This window comes from Papio anubis, chromosome 5, assembly GCF_008728515.1.
Source record: "Papio anubis isolate 15944 chromosome 5, Panubis1.0, whole genome shotgun sequence".
NCBI classification, from domain to species: domain Eukaryota; kingdom Metazoa; phylum Chordata; class Mammalia; order Primates; family Cercopithecidae; genus Papio; species Papio anubis.
This window is the reverse complement of record NC_044980.1, coordinates 165700863-165723018: the sequence shown is the minus strand read 5'-3', so window position 1 is coordinate 165723018 and position 22156 is coordinate 165700863. Positions and strand designations below refer to the sequence as shown.

Sequence of the window (22156 nt, the reverse complement as noted above, 5' to 3'; positions counted from 1 at the left end):
GGTAAGATCTTTTGCAAGATCTTATAACAACACTTGGGCAGGCAGAGTAAAATACTCCTCATGAATTTTAGAGGTTTTTTTTTTTGTATTTTTAGTAGAGACGGGGTTTCACCATGTTGGCCAGGCTGGTCTCAAACTCCTGACCTCAAGTGATCCGCCCACCTTGCCCTCCCAAATTGCTGGGATTACAGGCTTGTGCCACTGGAGATGTCAATTTCAAATACCAGTTAAGACTCTGCAGTCATTGAAATGAATGCAGCTTAGCTCTAATGTACAAACATGAAAGACTGCCCACCATACATTTTTATTTTTAAGAGAGCAAGTTACAGAAAACTGTTATCTATATTATCCAATTAAAAAGTATATATATACAAAAAAAGATATACATATGTTTACATATGCATAGAAAAAAAAACCTATTAGTTATGTTTTGGTAAAAGGTTTGGAAGGTGGAGGCACAGGAAGAAAATGAAGTTTTCAGTCTTCCAGAGTTTTGTTTTGTTTTGTTTTTTTAATTTTTTTGGGGGGGTGTGTGTGTGTTGTCTGCGTTTTGTTTTTGTTTGTTTGTTTGTTTTTGCGACAGAATCTCACTCTGTCACCCAGACTGGAGTGCAGTGGCGTGATCTTGGCTCACTGCAACCTCTGCCTCCGGGTTTAAGGAATTCTCTGCCTCAGCCTCCTGAGTAGCTGGGATTACAGGCACGTGCCACCACACCCAGCTAATTTTTTGTGTGTTTTTAGTAGATACACCATCTTGGCCAGGCTGGTCTTGAACTCCTAACCTCGTGATCTACCTGCCTCAGCCTCCCAAAGTGCTGGGATTACAGGCGTGACCACTGCACCTGGCCTGTCTATGTTTTTACAGTTTTACTGAAGTATAATTTCACATACCATAAAACCAACCTATATTAAGTATACAATTCACTAATTTTTAGTAGATTTATGCATTTGAGTACTCAGTTTTCCAGTTTTTATATATTTTTGTGTTTTTTCAATTTGATGTAATTAAAACTGTTTTTAAAATGTTTTTCTTTTTTTCTTTTGAGATGGAGTCTTGCTCTATCGCCCAGGCTGGAGTACAACGGCTTGATCTCGGCTTACTGCAACCTCCGCCTCCTGGGTTCACGCTATTCTCCTACCTCAGCCTCCCAAGTAGCTGGGACTACAGGTGCCAGCCACCACGCCCGGCTAATTTTTTTGTATTTTTTAGTAGAGATGGGGTTTCACCATGTTAGCCAGGATGGTCTCAATCTCCCAATCTCGTGATCCTCCTGCCTGGGGCTCCCAAAGTGCTGGGATTACAGGCGTGAGCCACCGCGCCCGGCCTAAAATGTTTTTCTTATGAATTTTAAGTGTCTATTTACCTCAAGAATAAATGATAAGTATAGGCAGATCCTGTTTGGAACTGCTATTTTTGTGTCACATTCTTTATGTCATTCATATGGCTTGCTCAACGTTTTCCCACTGAAAAGTCCACTATCTTTATCAAAAACTAGATTTGAAGATATTTACATAATCTTTTACTATTTTTGATGGGTTAATTTGTTTCTTTTTTTTTTTTTTGAGACGGAGTCTTGCTCTTGTTGCTCAGGCTGGAGTGCAGTGGCGCAGTCTCGGCTCACTGCAACCTCTGTCTCCCGGGTTGAAGCGATTCTCCTGCCTCAGCCTCCTGAGTAGCTGGGATTACAAGCACCTACCACCAAACCCAGCTAATTTTAGATCACGCCACTGCACTCCAGCCTGGGCAACAAGAGTGAAACTCCATCTCAAAAAAAAAAAAAAAAAAAGAATGTATTTGATGAAGCAATATTGGCTGCCCAGGAGCCTCCAGAATCGAAGAACAGCCGCAGGTGTGTGTGGCTATGAACATCTCTCCAGAGCCCTTTCTGCACAGCTGGTGTCGGCATCATACTAAAAGCAATGTTTAAGGCCAGGCGCAGTGGCTCACACCTATAATACCAGCACTTTGGGAGGCCGAGGTGGGCGGATCACAAGGTCAGGAGTTCGTGACCAGCCTGACCAATATGGTGAAACCCCATCTCTACTAAAAATACAAAAAATTAGCCGGGCATGGTGGCCTGTAATCACAGCTACTCGGGAGGCTGAGGCAGGAGAATCATTTGAACCCAGGAGGCGGAGGTTGCAGTCAGCCAAGATTGTGCCGCTGCACTCCAGCCTGGGCTACACAGAGAGACTCCGTCTCAAACAAACAAACAAATAAATAAATGCATGTTTAAATCAAACTAAAGATTAAAAATTAAAATTCAGGCAGGTGATCCACCCGCCTTGGCCTCTCAAAGTGCTGAGATTACAGGCGTGAGCTACCATGCCCGGCAGTGTGCTTTTTTCTCTTTTTGAGATTCCAGTCTGTGGCCAGACTGGAGTGCTATGGGGCGATCTCAGCTCACCGCAACTTCTGACTCCTTGGTTCAAGCGATTTTTCTGCCTCAGCCTCCTGAGTAGCTAGGACTACAGGTGCGCACCACCATGCCCAGCTAATTTTTGTATTTTTAGTAGAGACAGAGTTTCACCATGTTGGCCAGGATGGTCTCAATCTCCTGACCTCATGGTCCACCTGCCTTGGCCTTCCAAAGTGCTGGGATTACAGGCGTGAGCCACCGCACCCAGCCAACAGCTGCATACTTTTAAAATTACTAGGTGTAGGCCAGGTGCGATGGCTCATGCCTGCAATCCCAGCGTTTTGGGAGGCCAAGGCGGGCAGATCACCTGAGGTCAGGAGCTCAAGACCTGTCTAGCTGACATGGTGAAATGCTGTCTGCACTAAAAATACAAAAAGTAGGCCAGGCGCGGTGACTCATGCCTGTAATCCCAGGACTTTGGGAGGCCGAAGCAGGTGGATAGCCTGAGGTCAGGAGTTCAAGACTAGCCTGGCCAATGTGGTGAAACCCCATCCCTACTAAAAATGCAAAAATTAGCTGGGCATGGTGCCAGGTGGCTGTAATCCCAGCTACTTGGGTGGCTGAGGTAGAAGAATTGCTTGAATCCAGGAGACGGAGGTTGCAGTGAACCGTGATTGCACCACTGCACTCCAGCCTGGGCGACAGAGTGAGACTCTGTCACCAAAAAAAAAAAAAAAAAAAAAAATCAGTTGGATGTGGTGACACATGCCTGTAATCCCAGCTACTTGGGAGGCTGAGGCAGAAGAATCATTTGAACCTGGGAGGTGGAGACTGCAGTGAGCCAAGATTGCACCACTGCACTACAGCCTGAGAAACAGAATAAGACTCCGTCTCAAAAAAATAAAAACAAACAAAATTACTAGAGGTATAATCATAAGAATTAAACTTGGCCCAAGCACATCTTTTTTTTTTTTTCCCAGGCATTTATAAATAACTCTCCCACAAACTTTTACCCCAAATCAATCAAGACCAAAACCAAGAAAATGTTGCTTACCAGTTCATACATGAAATCTGGATCCGAACTGTTTGCTAAGAGATCTGTGCTCATCAGAGTTTGTTCCGAAAAGGTGTGGCTTCGAAAGGCATCCCCGAAAGGCGGATCCATTCCGCTTACACTAGGCTACAACAGAGTGATTTTTATTTTAGAAAGTTAAAGACTATTCTGAAACCAATTTATCACATATGAGTCCCAACTCCACACCCACTAAGTAACTTATTCTTTTCAGAAAACATTTCTATACTTTCTTCTACTGTATAGTATATTTAAGAGCTTTGGCTAACACTGAACTGTAGACTTAAATTAGGAAAATGCCTAAAAATAGAAAAAATAGAGTGCTGCCAACGCCCTGGTGGAGAAGCTGAGGTCAACATCAGATTTGAAATATTTAAAGTGGATACAAAACTATTTCAGCAATGCAGACAATTAAGTGTGTTGTGGGTGATGTTGCTGTTGGTAAAACATGTCTCCTGATATCCTACACAACAAACAAATTTCCATCAGAATAATGTACTGTTTTTGACAACTATGCAGTCACCATTATGACTGGTAGAGAACCATACACTCTTGGACTTTTTGATATTGTAGGGCAAAGGATTATAACAGATTACAACCGCTGAGTTATCCACAAACAGATATATTTCTACTGTGTTTTTCAGTGGTCTCTCCATCTTCATTTGAAAATGTGAAAAAAGTAGGTGCCTGAGATAACCATCCCAAAGACTCCTTTCTTGCTTGTTGGGACCCAAACTGATATCAGAGATATCTACTATTGAGAAACTTTCCAAGAACAAACAGAAGCCTATCACTCTGGAGACTGCTAAAAAGCTGGCCCGTGACCTGAAGGCTGTCAGGTATCATGGAGAGTTCTACACTCACACAAAAAGGCCTAAAGAATTTATTTGACAGCTGGGCGCGATGGCTCACGCCTGTAATCCCAGCACTTTTGGAGGCTGAGGCAGGTGTTCCACCTGAGGTCAGCAGTTCGAGACCAGCCTGGACATGGTGAAACCCTGTCTCTACTAAAAACGCAAAAATTAGCTGGGCGTGGTGGCAGGTGCCTGTAATCCCAGCTACTCGGGAGGCTGAGGCAGGAGAATCGCTTGAACCTGGGAGGCAAAGGTTGCAGTGAGCAGAGATTGCACCATTGCACTCCAGCCTGGGCAACAAGAGCGAAAGTACATCTCCAGAAAAAAAAAAAAAAAAAAGGAACATATTGGACGATGCAATATTGGCTGCCCTGGAGCCTCCAGAATCGAAGAAGAGCTGCCGGTGTGTGCTGCTATGAACATCTCTCCAGAGCCCTTTCTGCACAGCTGGTGTCGGCATCATACTAAAAGCAATGTTTAAATCAAACTAAAGATTAAAAGTTAAAATTCAGGCTGGGTGCGGTGGCTCAAGCCTGTAATCCAGCACTTTGGGAAGCCAAGGCAGGCGGATCATCTGAGGTCAGGAGTTCGAGACCAGGCTGGCCAATGTAGCAAAACTCTGTCTCTACTGAAAATACAAAAATTAGCCAGGTGTGGTGGTATCTGTAATCCCAGCTATTCAGGAGGCTGAGGCAGGAGAATCGCTTGAATCCAGTAGGTGGAGGTTGCAGTGAGCCGAGATCGTCCCATTGCACTCCAGCCTGGACAACGAAAGTGAAACTCCCATCTCAAAAAATAAAAAATAGGCCGGGCGCAATGGCTCACGCCTGTAACCCCAGCACTTTGGGAGGCCGAGGTGGGTGGATCACGAGGTCAGGAGATAGAGACCATCCTGGCTAACACGGTGAAACCCCGTGTCTACTAAAAATACAAAAACAAAATTAGTCAGGTGTGGTGGTAGGCATCTGTAGTCCCAGCTACTGTGGAGGCTGAGGCAAGAGAATTGTGTGAACCCGGGAGGCAGAGCTTGCAGTGAGCAGAGATCGTGCCACTGCACTCCAGTCTGGGTGACAGAGCGAGACTCCGTCTCAAAAATAAATAACTAAATAAAAATAAAAGTAAATTCGTTTTTGCAATAATGACAAATGCCGTGTACCTACCCACATGCACTTGTGTAGGACAAGGCCCATAGGTATGGGTCCCCCTTTCCCCCTCCCAGTACTAGTTAATTTTGATTAATTGTGTACTGTCAGAAAAGTGATTAGTACTAGGTTTTGTTGTTTTAAAACTTATTATTTGTTTAAAAGCAAGGCATGCTTATGGATGACTCTGTAATAAACTAATTGGAATTGTTGAAGCTGTTCCCCAGTTCCACTCTGGAGAGTAATCTGGGACATCTTGGTATGTTGTTGGTTTTTTCCTCCTATTTTTTTGAGGGGAGTGTGTGTGCGATTTTTCAGTCTTTTTTTTTTTTTTTTTTTATTAATTAACCAGTGGATAGCCCTTAAGGGGAGGAGGATGGATCCACTTCCTAGATCTAGTTTAGAAAACATGTTCCCCATCTGGTGCTTTCAAGAAGGTGTATAGTAAACGCCTCATTTAATAACATACTCCTTTTTGAAAGTTGCCTTTTCTTTCCACCCTTGAGTAGATCCAGTATTTGATGAAACTCATGAAAGTGGCTGGAGCCTGTCTTGCCCCTCTGTTTTCTAGGCCACACTATATGTGACTGTGACTTTCACGGACATTGGTTTGCCATTTGCTTATTTTTTGGGGGAGTTAATTTCTAACTTCCTTCACTGATACATGAAGAAAAGTATTGCACCTTTGAAATACACCAAATGAATTGAGTTTGTAATTTAAAGAAGTGTTTCCCCTGTCAAAAAAAATTGAAAAAATATACAGCAGCAATTAATATCTTCTAGAAACTAAAGCTTATTTAGCCACCAGTCACCATACAGCACCTATCAAGTACTTTCACTTAGCTATATAACATTTCTTCACATCCTTGTCTAACAACACTATTTTAACTATCATCAGTAGAGAATTCCCTGTCTTTTCCTGGGGTCTGCAGATACAGCAAATCACTCTCACTCTGTGCTGCTAAGTGAGTCCCATGTCTTATTTTCCAAAGCAAGCTGGAAGACAGTTTGGGATTCACTATCTAGTATAACCAATGCCTGCAGGAAGGTAACGGAAACAGAATCAACTAAATACCCAAAGATCTCCTTGGTAAGACCAGTAACTTGAGCATGAACGCTGTAGCCTTAATCCTGATTCCCGAAAAGGGCACAGTCCATTCCATAATAAATAAAGGGGAAAAAAAAAGACTTGAGACCCAGCATTAATTCTCCTTCTTGTTTTTTTCTCTATCTTCTGTTTACATTTTAACATCTATACAAATCCCTCAGAGTCAAGTCTGGGCTCACCCTTCTAAAGTGGGTCAAATAATAGAAAGGCTTCACTTTAAAATCTAACTGAGCTGAAGAAAGAGAATGAGAAAGAATAAAAAATTTCTTTTTTTTGGAGAGACATAGTCTTGCTCTGTTACCCAGGCGGAGTGCAGTGGCAAGATCTCAGCTCACTGCAGCCTCCACCTCCCAGGTTCAAGCGATTCTCCTGCCTCAGCTTCCCAAGCAGCTGGGACTATAGGCACACGCCACCAAGTCCAGCTACTTTTTATATCTTTTAGTAGAGATGGGGGTTTCACTATATGTTAGCCAGGCTGATCTAACTCCTGACCTCAAGTGATCAGTCTGCCTCGGCCTCCCAAAGTGCTGGAATTACAGGTGCAAGCCACCGCACCCAGCTTTTTTTTTTTTTTTTTATTTGAGACAGAGTCTCGCTCTGTCGCACAGGCTGGAGTGCAGTGGCGTGATCTCAGCTCACTGCAACCTCCACCTCCCGGGTTCACACAATTCTCCTGACTCAGTCTTCCAAGTAGCTGGGGCTACAGGTGCGCACCACCACACCTGGTCTAATTTTTGTATTTTTAGTAGATATGGGGTTTCACCATGTTGGCCAGGTTGGTTTCAAACTCCTGACCTCAAGTGATCCGCCCACCTTGGCCTCCCAAAGTGCTGGGATTACAGACATGAACCACTGACACCAGGCCAAAAATCTCTTTTTTTTTTTTGAGACGGAGTCTCGCTGTGTCTCCCAGGCTGGAGTGCAGTGGCGTGATCTCGGCTCACTGCAAGCTCCGCCTCCCGGGTTCACGCCATTCTCCCGCCTCAGCCTCCCAAGTAGCTGAGACTACAGGCGCCCGCCACCACGCCCGGCTAGTTTTTTGTATTTTTTAGTAGAGACGGGGTTTCACCATGTTAGCCAGGATAGTCTCGATCTCCTGACCTCGTGATCCACCCGCCTCGGCCTCCCAAAGTGCTGGGATTACAGGCTTGAGCCACCGCGCCGGCCTCAAAAATCTCTTAAGTTTTTTTTTTTTTTTTTTTTTTTTACAAGTTTCTGCAGAAATGTTTTTAAATGGTATTAATCTATTTGCTTATTCTTTTCATATACTTTCTATCTTTTGCAAACTGGACCTTTCATAGACCTTCTCATCGTATTTTTCTTCAATGGTACGTCCCATCTTATTGTTTTTCTTTTTCTCTTTCTCTTACCTTCCCCCCAACATTTCCAGGCCTGCAGAACCTTTCTTCCTAGAAAAAGTTAGCTTGAGAAAATAAGTTTAAAATTTAAGCCCCAAATTCAAGTACTCAGTAAATATAAAACTAAACCTCGAATGGGCAATCACTCTAAAAGGGTATGTGCAGTCCATCTGTCACAGAGGTTGGGGTGGCAGTAGGCCGCTGGTCTTTTCTTTTCTTGTTTTGAGACGGAGTTCCCTCTTTCCCCAGGCTAGAGTCCAGTGGCGTGATCTTGGCTCACTACAACCTCTGCCTCCCAGGTTCAAGCAATTCTGTCTCAGACTCCCGAGTGGCTGGGATTACAGGCACGCACCACCACACCCAGCTAATTTTTGTATTTTTAGTAAAGAGGGTTTCACGATGTTGGCCAGACTGGTCTTGATCTCCTGACCTTGTGATCCACCTGTCTTGGCCTCCCAAAGTGCTGGGATTACAGGCGTGAGCCACTGGGCCTGGCCGGCCACTGTCTTTTCAATATCCATTAACCAAGTCCCCTTTCTTTGCCTCTTCTGCCTGTCTCGAGTCACCAGACAATCCCAGCAAATTGTTGATTCCCTATGCTCAAAGGATAGCTCAGACACAAAAAGTCACCCAAGAGTCCCTGCCCACTCATTACTTCTAGGTTTCTCCCCAGCACTGAAACAAACAGGGGAGGGGCAAGAGCTAAACACTGGAGAAGAAAAGGAGTTTAGATAAGCAGAATAGGGACTAACAGGGCTTCACTGATTGTCTCAGTGATTGCCTCAAACCAAAACCGATCAATTCAGAGTTGCTGCCATAATATAAACAGATACAATCATTCTTAGATATGTTTTGTAAGGAGATATTTATATGTGCACACATATGTATGTGTGTGTGTGTCTATGAGAAAGAGAGAGATGAGAGGGGTTGGGGGAGGGAGCCTGAAGTCTCTCACTATTTCCTCTTAATTACTTCTAAATTCAGCTGGCATAAATGAAAGGTAAGAACTGGGAAACAGGAAGAGTGAGGAGACAGAAATAGGATTGCTGTGGCAGATTAATTTTCAGGGGAGTTGGTTTTGCCCCATAAAGCCAGCAGATCTGTCTACCTTCTACCTATTCACCATACTACCTATGTAGAACTCATTAAACTTCAAGTGATAGCAAAGAAAGAAATAGAAGCCAATGGAAGGAAGAACATGTACTCAAAACTAGCTGAGATCAGAAATAAGATACCATAAAAAGGTAGTATGCAAAGTTGTGTTAAGATTCATTTAAGAGTCAATGGTATTGACTTTCTGTAGTGGGAAAATATAAAACTTTGCACCTACTCTGTATGATTTACCTGAGGCATTTCCAAGCCCAGATCCTGTGAATCCGATTCCAAACTTCTTTTTTTTCTCGTTTGTAAATTCCTTTCCAGCTTTACTTTTAATTCCGAGATCGAAGATGATTTTCACAATAAACAGCAGGTTTCCCCAGAGTGCTTCCAATTCAACTGCTTGGATCACTGCTTTTTTTTTTTTTTTTTTTAAATAATTCTGTATGATGCTGTCTGTCAAACAACACAAAGTAACTTCACTGAGTTCCAGGAAAAACAAGTTGACGTTTCAAAAAAAAGTTGACTTTTCAAAAACAATATTAGCAGAAAATACTGTGCTTTAAATAAGTCTTATCATTGAGTTATCAAGGATTTGGTCATACCTTAATACTTACTATTCTGAAATTTACCATTCCTCCTCCTGTATTTTTCTAAAGTACAGCTGGTCAATAACCAATTGGCAACATTAAAAAAAAACACACATAAAATTAACATAGGCTCATTTTTTCTGTGATCTGAAAGATGTAATATATTGATTTTTAAAGTCAAGCTCTCATTCACTTTATGTTCTTTATGAGAAACTATATCTCAAAATTTAATTCCATTTATTGTATAATCATTACTGCTAAATTAATCTACATTTTATCTCTCTCGTAAGTCAACAAGAAGAGTAATGAATATATAATAGTCAGCAATGGAACTTAACATATCCTCTACATTAAATAAAATCCCATTTGTACGGGTATATGTCAATATTATTCTTTCAGTTAAAAGGTATAAGCTGCCAGTGAAGAAAGAATTACTCCAGCAAGTTTTTAACAGGTGTATGTTTGAGGGAAAATGGGCCTGGGGACTGCTTTGCAGAGTGGTTTCAAGGGTTAAGTTAAACAACGACTACAAATCACGTGGCACAGGATTTTGACAGGGTACAGACTTAAATGTTAGTGTTTTTTCCCTTCTCCGTGAAGACCTTAATCAGGAGGAACTGAACAGTTATACTCGCTTCATTTTCCTGTCCAAGATCAGTGGGTCTCAAAGTGTGATCCAAAGATCAGCAGTACTAACATCAGCATCAACCTAAAAATTTGTTTAAAATGCAAACTCAAAACAGAACCTCTAGGAGTGGGTACCAGCAATGTTTTTTAATACACCCTCCAGGTGATTGTGGTCCTCTCTAAAGTTTGAGAAACACTGCCCTATCCTTGATCTAATTTGGTCTAGATGTAGTGTCACTTCTTATATTGGTAAACAATCAATTTACAACGAATTTGCCTTCTGAAATCAGCACATTGTCTGGGGCTAGAGTAATACATTATATTAATTTCCTTTTTTTTTTTTTTTTTTTTGGACAAGAGTCTCACTCTGTCACCCAGGCTGGAATGCAGTGGCCCAATCTTGGCTCACTGCAACCTCAACCTCCTGGGTTCAAGTGATTCTCCTGCCTCAGCCTCCCAAGTAGCTGAGATTACAGGCACACAACACCATGCCCAGGGACTCAATCATTGTTCTACTTAATTAGATTAATAAACTGACTACAATTTGTGTTTCCTGCATCTTTGCTGCACTCTCCCCTCCAGTGGGCTGTCATTCCCAACTCACTGGTCTAACCTAGGAAACAATGTCAAGTGCCCACCTAGAAACAGAGTTAACTGTGCTTTTCAATTCAGTGCTACAGTATAACTAGATTGCTCCCTGTTCCTGCCAAAGGCCTGTTCTTGCACAGTTTCTCCTTATGTGACCTCATGCCGTTGTCCTACAACTGGTATGTAGTCATAGTCATTGCCCTAATTCTCTCTCCTGACTCCTATAAGGTCAGTCACTTTTTCTAGACCTATGATTTAGGCCTCCCAAAAGGCATCTAATTCAAGTCATGTGTTCAATAAAGTGGACTAGTATAATCTTGGTGTAAAACCTGGATCTGGGAGAAAAGTTTGATATCCTTTAAAATCTGAAAAATTGACCTTACTAGCAATAGGGTCAGCTGGGCGCAGTGGCTCATGCCTGTAACCCCAGCACTTTGGGAGGCTAAGGCAGGTAGATCACTTGAGGTCAGGAGTTCAAGACCAGCCTGGCCAACATGGCAAAACTCCATCTCTACTAAAAATACAATAATTAGCCAGGTGTGGTGGCATGTGCCTGTAATCCCAGCTATTTGGGAGGTTGAGGCACAAGAATCGCTTGAATCTGGGAGGCACAGGTTGCAGTAAGCTGAGATAGTGCCACTGCACTCCAGCCTGTGTGACAGAGTGAGACTCTGTCTCAAAAAAATTTAAAAATTGTTAAAAATTAAAAAAAAATAGGAAGAGATTGAGTTCTATTCAATACACACTTATTGGCATCCAGTAAAGACACTATCTACCGACATCTTGGTTTATCAACAGTGGACCAAAAAAGGGCTAAATTCTAGTCACAGCTCTCACCTCCAAACTATACAACACTAGGTAAGGCCATCTTTCTAAGCCTCACTTTTCTGATCTTTAAGGGAAAAAAACAATACTCTTTCCTGGTTATTTAACTGTCTAAGCCATAAAACTTCAATACAAATACATGTATTTATTTAAAAATGTATTTAAACACATCAAAACAAACTTGAGTAAATGCAGTTAGCAAAAAGGGCAATTGTTTAGGAGATCTGGATTCCAAGTTTGATCCCATAATTGAAACAGCCATACAAACTGGAGTAAATTTGTTAAGTTTATGCCTTAGCTCCTAGATCAGAGAAATAACACTTACTCTCTCTTAACCATGTAATAGAAATGTTATGGGAATGAATGACATATTACACTATGATGTAGTAATAAAATTAATTTGGAAAGGTGATTATCATCAATAGGTATATTGTGCCAATGCTTTCTGGTTTTGTTTTTTTGTTGTTGTTGTTCGTTTTTTTTGAGACGGAGTCTCGCTCTGTCGCCCAGACTGGAGTGCAGTTACCAGATCTCAGCTCACTGCAAGCTCCGCCTCCCGGGTTTATGCCATTCTCCTGCCTCAGCCTCCTGAATGGCTGGGACTACAGGCGCCCGCCACCTCACACGGCTAGTTTTTTGTATTTTTAGTAGAGACGGGGTTTCACCGTGTTAGCCAGGATGGTCTCGATCTTCTGACCTCGTGATCCGCCTGTCTCGGCCTCCCAAAGTGCTGGGATTACAGGCTTGAGCCACCGCGTCTGGCCTGTTGTTCGTTTTTGTTTTTTAGTTTTTCATTATTTGTCCTACAGCGAGTCTAGCTCAAAAGCTCAATACCTGTGATAACTTAGCAGCACGGCTAAATGTTTTCAAGGCACTGATTCCCAGAGAGGGTCTCTACCAAGTAATGGGTTGAGTTCGTTCACCTAGTTGTTTCTCCTAGTCTCACAAGTGGCAGCAAATAGGACAGGGAAAGGACCAATTCTACTCTATGCTGTGGAACTCCTTTTCAGTGATAAACGGCTCCCAGTCTCTAAAACTAATGATACAACTTCACAACAAACTATCTTCATCCCCAACATTTCATACCCATTTTCCAGAAATGCTTAGTACTCTTCCAAAACATTTATCACAACACAACCACAAAGAATGAAAGTGCCCACCCAAAAGTGAAGGAAGAAAAAAGTTTTCTACAGAATTTACCATTACATAGCATTTTCCATAATGATACACTACTCAAAAACTGTATCCTGTACCAGCAAACCATATACAACAGGTACATTAATATTTACAAAGCAGAATAATAAGGCCAGGTACAGTGGCTCACACCTGTAATCCCAGCACTTTGGGAGGCCGAGGCAGGTGGATCACAAGGTCAAGAGATCACGACCATCCTGGCTAACATGGTGAAACCCCGTCTCTACTAAAAATACAAAAATTGGCTGGGCATGGTGGCACACACCTGTAGTCCCAGCTACTCAGGAAGCTGAGGCAGGAGAATCGCTTAAACCCAGGAGGCAGAGGTTGCAGTGAGCTGGGACTGTGCCACTGCACTCCAGCCTGGTGACAGCCTGGAGCCTGGAGACTCCGTCTCAAAAAAAAAAAAAGGCAAGAATAACAACAGTGAGAAGGAAGGTGTAACAACTTGCTTTTCAGGATGGCTTTACACGTCTTTAGACTCAAGAATATCCGTATCTTACTTGAAGCTTTGATATTAAAATACATCAAAAGCAACGGTCTAGTAGCCCGGCACCATGGTGTGTATGCCTGCAGGCCCAGCTACTTAGGAGGCTGAGGCAGGAGAACTGCATGAGCCCAGGAGTTCGGGTCGAGCCTGGGCCAAACAGCAAGACCTTGTCTGTATTTTTAAAAATAAAAATAAACACAAAATTCAATTTACAAAGCAGTTGTCAATTTCCCAAAGTGTGAACCAAGGAATATTTGTTACAAAGAATGTTCAATGGTTACTCAACAAAAGGGTTGTGAGGTTTGAAAAACACATTAAATGAAGTTGTATACTGCCTTTGATATAGGACTTCATGGAAACTTTGTGTTAATGTGTTTTATAAATCACCAAAAGGTGAGTATATCCAGGTACCATTTCCTAAATGTATTTGATCATCAAATCTTCCATCCTGCCCTCATGCCTACCTCAAGATTTGTATTTCTTCCAGGGAAGTTGGGGGAAAAAGGGAAAGGCCAAATTCCTCTAGTCGTTATTTTCTTTTATTCATAGCACTGTTCCACCAGTTCCCAATACAGTTTTTGTTTTCTCTTTTGAGATGGAGTTTTACTCATCACCCAGGCTAGAATGGCAATGGCGCAGTCTCAGCTCACTGCAACCTCTGCCTCCTGGGTTCAAGTGATTCTTCTGCCTCAGCCTCCCGAGTAACTGGGATTACAGGCAAGTACCACCACACTAATTTTTGTATTTTTAGTAGAGACGGGGTTTCACCATGTTGGCCAGGCTGGTCTCGAACGGCTGACCTTAGGATATCCACCCACCTCAGCCTCCCGAAGTGTTGGGATTACAGGCGTTAGCCACCACGCCCGGCCCCCAATACAGTTTTATGGATTTTTCAAGAGAGGACTGTGGTACATTAGAAATATTATTTACCAACAGATTTCCTATACCTGAGGCTCATTCAAAAATAACAAAAGCTGTTAGGCAGACAAAGATATTCCTGTAACAGAGAACTAGATCCTAGACAGCTGAAGCATGAGGAGGAACACATGATTTTTTTAGGTTCAATGGTATCACTTGAAAATAGCCACAGCTTCAAATTCTTACACAGCCCCTTTCTGCTACGTCTTATCCTGGGCTTTTTTTGTTTTTGTTTCTCTGAACATATATTGAGGCTTACGATGTATGATAGGCAAGACAAAAGGTAAAGTAATAGGTATAATCTTCTTACAAAAAGCTCATCCCTAGAACTGCCGAAATAAGTAATCGTAACTTTAAAAGCCAAGCCCAAGACTTGACTGGTGTGTCCTGGCAGCTTACATATTTTCAAGAGCTCCTCAATTGTGCTCTTTCTAAATCTGAGAGTTTCAGCTAATCCTTAGAGTCCACATATAAAGAAAAAGTTCACATCAAGAAATATATAAACCTCATTGTAAATGAGAGTATTTTACAAACAATATATATTTATTATGTATTGATAATAATATATATTATATATTAATAATAAACATACCTTTTTGTAAATAAACATGCCTTTTTGTAAATGAGAGTATTTTATGAATAAGGAGATGCTGTATATGATGGCCAGAATCCCTGCAGCTCCCCTTTTATATGGAACTGACTTAGGCCATTGCCCCCTTTTAGTAACTTAAGGAAACTGGTTCCTCACAACAGTAAGTAGCTCTTCTGAGTCATCTAACATTCATCAGAGTAAATGCTAAAACATTTTTGACACACCATTTAGGATGAGTATTATCCAAAAAGTGGAAAATAACAAATATTGGCAAGGATATAGAGAAATCAGAGCCCTCGTGCATTTGCTGGTAGGACTGTAGCTGGTGTGGGAAACGGTTTGGTATTTCTTCAAAAAGCGAAATCCAATTACCATATAATCTAGCAATTCCACTCCTAGGTATATACCTAAAAGAGTTAAAAGCAGAGCCTGAAACAGATATGTGTACACCCATGTTCATGGCAGCATTATGCACAAAAGCCAAAAGGTAAACACAACTCAAGTGTCCACAAACAGATGAATGGATCAATAAAATATGACAAATACAACAATATTATTCAGCCATAAAAATGAATGAAATTCTGATACACACTACAACAAGAATGAACCTTAAAAATATTATGGTAAGTAAAATAAACTAGACACAAAAGGACAAATATTGTATGATTAGGCTTATATGAGGTGCTTAGAATAGAGAAAGAGAGTAGAACAGCGGTTACTAAGGGCTGCAACAGTTATTATTTAATAAGTGTACACAGTTTCTGTTTGGGAAGATAAAAGTGTTCTGGGGGCTGGGGGTGGTGGCTCATGCCTGTAATCCCAGCACTTTGGGAGGCTGAGGCAGGTGGGTCACTTGAGGTCAGGAATTTGAGACCAGCCTGTCCAAAACATGATGAAATCCTGTCTCTACAAAAAATACAAAAATTAGCCAGGCGTGGTGGCTTACGCCTGTAGTCCCAGATACTTGGGAAACTGAGGCAGGAGAATCGCTTGAACCGGGAAGGCAGAGGTTGCAGTAAGCCCAGATCGTGCCACTGCACTCCAGCCTGGGCAACAGAGTGAGACTTGGTCTCAAAAAAAAAGTGTTCTGGAATAGACAGTGGTGATGGTTACACAACGCTGTTAATGTACGTAATGCCACAAAATTGTACAGCTAAAGATGGTCAAAATAGTAAATTTTTATATATTTTACCACAACAATTTTTTTTTAAGTTTTTTAGATAAGAAGTGCCTGAATACAGGCCGGGCGCAGTGGCTCATCCTGTAATTCTAGCACTGTGGGAGGCCGAGACAGGAGGCTTAGTTGAGTTCAGGAGTTCGAGACTAGCCTGGCCAATATGGTGAAACCCCGTTTGTACTAAAAATACAAAAAATCAGCTGGACATGGTGGCGGGTGCCTGTAATCCCAGCTACTTAGGAAGCTGAGGCAGGAGAATAGCTTGAACCTGAGAGGCAGAGGTTGCAGTGAGCTGAGATCAGGCCACTGCACTCCAGCCTGGGTTACAGAGTGTGAGACACTGTCTCAAAAAAGAAACACAAAAAAGGAATGCCAATAAATTTATACTGCTATGTAGTTAATGTACTATGGTCTACTTTGATCTTTCCTAATCTTTGCTGGTTCATGCTCATTTCTTTCATGTGACCAGGGGTCTTGTTCCTCTCTCTGTTGTCTTTAAACTGTTCCAGATCCACAATTCTAAGAGGCAGAAACTGTTCTAAACACTAATTTTTTTTTTTTTTTTTTTTTTGAGACAGAGTCTCACTCTGTGCCCCAGGCTGGAGTGCAGTGGTGCAATCTCAGCTCACTGCAACCTCCACCTCAGCTCACTGCAACCTCCACCACACCTCAACTTCACTGTGCCTGGCCATAACCCCTAATTTAAATAAATCATTTCTCCTAAGGCTTAATCCTCATTAAAGTTGAAAGAGGAAGAAAGGAAAGACAAGACAGGCAAGGAAGATGCTATGGTTTGAATGTCCCCTCCAAAACATGTTTGAAATTTTTTTTTTTTTTTGAGACGGAGTCTCGCTCTGTCGCCCAGGCTGGAGTGCAGTGGCCGGATCTCAGCTCACTGCAAGCTCCGCCTCCCGGGTTTACACCATTCTCCTGCCTCAGCCTCCCGAGTAGCTGGGACTACAGGCGCCCACCACCACGCCCGGCTAGTTTTTTGTATTTTTTTAGTAGAGACAGGGTTTCACCGTGTTAGCCAGGATGGTCTCAATCTCCTGACTTTTTGATCCACCCGTCTCGGCCTCCCAAAGTGCTGGGATTACAGGTTTGAGCCGCCGCGCCCGGCCATGTTTGAAATTTAATTGCCATCCTACCAGTACTGGAATGTTGACCCTTTAAGAGGTAGGTATCAATGACATTATCACTGGACACAGGAGTGGGTTCTTGATAGAAAAAAATGAATTCAGATCAACTTCCTCTGTCTCATGTGCTCTCACCCTCTCGCCTTTTACTATGGGATGACCCTGAACAGATGCCAGTGTCATGTTCTTGGACTTTGCAGTCTTCAGAATCATGAGCCAAATAAATCTCTTTTCTTTTACTTTTTACTTAATTACTTTTTTTCTTTTTTGTAGAGACGGGGTCTTATTATGTTGCCCATATTGGTCTCAAATTCGTGGGCTCAAGCGATCCTTCTGCCTCAGCCTTCCAAAATGCTGGGATTTGAAGCATAAGCCACCATGCCCAGCGATAAATCTCTTTTCTTTAAAATTATCCATTATCAGGCCGGGCGCGGTGGCTCACGCCTGTAATCCCAGCACTTTGGGAGGCCAAGACGGGTGGATCACAAGGTCAGGAGATCGAGACCACGGTGAAACCCTGTCTCTACTAAAAATACAAAAAAATTAGCCGGGCGCGGTTGTGGGCGCCTGTAGTCCCAGCTACTCGGGAGGCTGAGGCAGGAGAATGGCGTGAACCCGGGAGGCGGAGCTTGCAGTGAGCCGAGATCGCGCCACTGCACTCCAGCCTGGGCGACAGAGTGAGACTCTGTCTCAAAAAAAAAAAAAAAAAAAATTATCCATTATCTAATCTGTGGTTATAGCAACAGAAAACAGACTAAGACAGGAGGTAAAGGAAAGTAGGCAGGAGGGCAGGAAAGAATGAAAGAAAGGGAAAGGAAGAGAGGCAGGGGAAGGGAGGGGTATGGACAGGGAGGTGGGGAAGGAAGGGAAGTGAAGAAGGGAGGCAAGGAGGCAAGGAAACAGGGAGGCAGGAAGAACAGGCAACCTTGGTGATTGAAAAGGTTATACAATGTGTATACCCCACGTGACCCCCTTGTTTGGCAAGAAAGACAACTTATCAGACTACCCAAGCTCTTTAGCAAACTAGGACCCATCTGCCTTATATTCTATCCATTCTGTTATACTTCATAGGTCCCGCTCAACAATTCCTTTCCTTTCCTTTTGAAAACTACCCTACTCTACAAGAGTAGAACAAAACAGTCCTTCAGATGCTTACTAAGTTAAGCTACTACCTGTTTCATGGTACAGTTGAAATCAGATATCCCAAAGTCTCCAAAACATTTAAGCAGCAGAGGTTGCCTATGCAAGGAATATACTGGGGGAAAGGTGGGGCTCAAGTTCTCCCTTTATTATGTAATATGAATCCTGTAACCAAAACTACAGGTGAATCACAATATTTTACCCTTTGAGAGCAGTTCTCTAGACTCCAAAATTTAGAAATAGGCAAGTAAAATTCAAAATACATTATTATAGTTTACGTCACAATTATTAGTAAAACATGCCCATTATTTATTTTCCAAATTCTGCTGCTGCTAGTCTTTAAGGAAGGACAATGGGAAAAGAAGAAAGTAAGGAGGAAGAAGGTGTATCTTTTCCCTCAGATTAGATGAAAAAAGATCATCTTCCTAGCCAAAGCAGTACTTATAATGACCTTGTAAGAATTTGTGATCCTTTTGCCATACCACCTTGCACACTCTATACCTGATCAATGCAATAGTCTTTTATCCTCACACTCAAGAGTTTTTAAAATATGGGAGGTAGCCAGGCACGGTCACTCATGCCTGTAATCCCAACACTTTGGGAGGACAAGGCAGGCAGATCACGTGAGGTCAGGAGTTCGAGACCAGCCTGGCCAACATGGCAAAACCCCCTCTCTACTAAAAATACAAAAATTAGCCAGGTGCGTTGGTGGGCACTTGTAATCCCAGCTACTTGGGCAGCTGAGGCAGGAGAATCACTTGAACCCCAGAGGTGGAGACTGCAGTGAGCTGAGATCACGCCACTGCATTCCAGCCCGGGTGACAGAGTAAGACTCTGTCTCAGAAAATAAAAAAATAAATAAAGAACAAAAATTTTAAAAATAAAATAAAATATGGGAGGTGAATTAGGTCTGCCACGAAAAATGTAATTAAACAAAATAACGAAAACCACCTTTTACTGAAAATCTTAAAAAGCAAACAGAATATACTAAATCTCAAAAGCGATCTCTCTCCTTAGAATGCCATGTTAGAGGAAGACAGAACTCTCAGTTACAATTTTGCTCAATTCCTTTCCAAAGGCTTCTATCCAACTTTAATCTTTGGGTTACAGGGGCAACATATGGGAGCTTAGTCAAAGCTCTTTGGGAACCAATAAGGAAGAAGTTTTGTTTGTTTTTTTTTTTTTTTTGAGACAGAGTTTCGCTCTTCTTGCCTAGGCTGGAGTGCAGTGGTGTGATCTCTGCTCACTGCAACCTCCACCTCCAGAGTTGAAGCCATTCTCCTGTCTCAGCCTCCAAAGTAGCTGGGATTACCACAGCTACTTTTACGCAGCTACTTTTACCACAGCTACTTTTACCATAGCTACTTTTACAAAGCATGCACCACAAAACCCAGCTAATTGTGTATTTTTAGTAGAGACAGTTTTTCACCATGTTGGTCACATTGGTCTCGAACTCCTGATCTCAGGTGATCTACCCACCTCAGACTCCCAAAGGGATGGGATTGCAGGCATGAGCCACCAAGCCCTGCCAAAAAGAAAACTATTATTTATTTATTTATTTAGACAGAGTCTCGCTCTGTCATCAGGCTGGAGTGCAGAGGCGTAATCTCGGCTCACTGCAACCTCCGCCTCCTGGGTTCAAGCGATTCTCCTGCCTCAGCCTCCTGAGTAGCTGGGACTACACGCACCCGCCACCACGCCCACCTAATTTTTTGTATCTTTAGTAGAGACAGGGTTTCACCATATGAGCCAGGATGGTCTCAATCTCCTGACCTCATGATCTGCCCGCCTCGGCCTCCCAAAGTGCTGGGATTACAGGCGTGAGCCACCCAGCGCCCGGCCCTAAAAAGAAGACTATTAAAGCAAGTGTCTAGATTAATCTGAGTTGAATGGGAAGGACTGCTTTTTTTTTCTGAAAACTATCAATTGCAAGGTATTGGAGGTTTTCTGCAGCCTTGATATCTGTCAATTAAGTTGTTCAGAGCACAAGAATAAGAGCATGGACCAATTTTAGACAGAACCAGAGGATGCATTTCTAATCCCAGCCAACTCTGATTACCTCTGGGGACAAAATATTCACAGTTTGTATCTGTGTAGCTGTTTACAGATTAAAGTACATTTCTATACCCTGTCATTTGATAAAACAACTTGGTGAAGTAACAAGAACCAGTATTTTGATAAAACATCTAGTTAATATAGTCTTGGTATCAGGATAACCACTATCCCCCAGTCCCTGTCCAACCCTTTTACATTAATAAATTAAAAGTACAGCAAGGATAAGAGGTTTGTCCAAGGTCATTCAGTAAATGGATGCCTCCAAGCAAACCCATCGTCACAAGACTATCTCTACTCTTAGGGCCTCAAAGATCATTTCTAAAGAACTCCCAAATCTACATTTTGAACCTAAACATGTGTATGCATGAGCTCTATCATCTGAGATGTGGATATCTCCATGTTCATATTCCAATACCTCAGATACAATATGCCATCTCCCCATCCAAACATTCCTATTCTGTCAATAATACTATCACTCTCTGACATTCAGGAATAGACGGCTGATTTCAGCCTTCATTCTTTAACTTCTTCTCCCCTACTCGCTTTGTTAAATCATACCAATTCTTTTTAACAAAGATATACAGATCACTTACCTTGTACCGCACACAAATGCATCTGTTTGACTGTGCCCTTCCCTCTTTTTCAACCCTTACTTGGCCCTCATCATCTTATATTTACCATTCCAGTATCTGCCCTACAGTCTTCCTGTCTCTATCCTCCTCTTCCTCTCGAGTTCTTATGCCCCATTTTAAAATTATTCTCATGCCAATAATCCTAGCACTTTGGGAAGCCAAGGCAGGAGGACTAATTGAGGCCAGTAGTTCGAGACCGGTCTTGGAAACATCGTGAGACCCTGTCTCTACAGGAAAAAAAAAAACGTAAAAATTAGTCAGGCAGCCGGGCGCAGTGACTCACGCCTGAAATCCCAGCACTTTGGGAGGCCGAGGCGGGCAGATCACGAGGTCAGGAGATGGAGACCATCCTGGCTAACATGGTGAAACCTTGTCGCTACTAAAAATACAAAAAATTAGCCGGGTATGGTGGCAGGCACCTGTAGTCCCAGCTACTCCGGAGGCTGAGGCAGGAGAATGGCGTGAACCTGGGAGGCGGAGCTTGCAGTGAGCTGCGATTGCGCCACTGCACTCCAGTCTGGGCAACAAGCCTCCCGGGTGCTGTGGCTCACGCCTGTCATCCCAGCACTTTGGGAGGCCGAGAAGGGCGGATAACGAGGTCAGGAGTTCGAGACCATCCAGGCTAAGATGGTGAAACCTCGTCTCTACTAAAAATACAAAAACAAAATTAGCTGGGCATGGTGGCGGGCGCCTGTAGTCCCAGCTACTTGGGAGGCTGAGGTGGGAGAATGGCGTGAACCCGGTAGGCGGAGCTTGCAGTGAGCCCAGATTGCGCCACTGCACTCCGACCTGAGCTGAGCGACAGAGTGAGACTCCATCTTTAAAAAAAAAAAAAAAATAGATAAAACAATTAGCCAGGCATGGTGGCACATGCTTATAGTCCCAGCTACTCAGCTGAGGCAGGAGGACGGCTTGAGCTCAGGAGTTCAAGACTGTAGTGAGCTATGATTGTGCCACTGCACTTCAGCCCCAGCAACAGTGTAAGACTCTGTCTCTTACAAAAAAAAAGAAAAGAAAAGAAAAATTTTTAAATAATTATTAAAAATTAATGAAAATTATTAAAATAAGTTTTTGAGACAGGGTCTTGCTCTGTCACCTACACTGGAGTGATGTGGCGTGATCTCAGCTCACTGCAACTTCCACCTTTCAGGCTCAAGCAGCCCTCCCACTTCTGCCTCCTGAGTAGCTGGGAATATAGGC

General features: G+C 42.7%; 1 protein-coding gene and 1 pseudogene across 4 annotated transcripts in view; one reads left to right on the top strand and one right to left on the bottom strand.

Annotated features, from left to right (window-relative positions):
* The window catches only part of CREBRF (CREB3 regulatory factor), an 85136-nt gene that overhangs the window by 46352 nt on the left and 16628 nt on the right, over positions 1–22156 (bottom strand). The window contains exons 2-3 of one of the 3 annotated variants that reach the window (XM_003900528.5): positions 9239–9448; positions 3415–3540 (exon numbers count right to left, since the gene is read on the bottom strand). In XM_003900528.5, coding sequence (XP_003900577.1) covers positions 3415–3540; positions 9239–9247 — 135 coding nt within the window. In that variant the 5' untranslated portion in view covers positions 9248–9448. Of the gene's footprint in view, positions 1–3414; positions 3541–9224; positions 10564–22156 lie in introns of those variants that run through there. The other 2 variants (XM_031666608.1, XM_031666607.1) reach the window with 2 other exon arrangements.
* On the top strand, positions 3760–5569 carry LOC101000962 (annotated as a pseudogene). Its single transcript, XR_004183902.1, has 3 exons — positions 3760–4321; positions 4637–4792; positions 5409–5569. The product of XR_004183902.1 is annotated as a cell division control protein 42 homolog (transcript).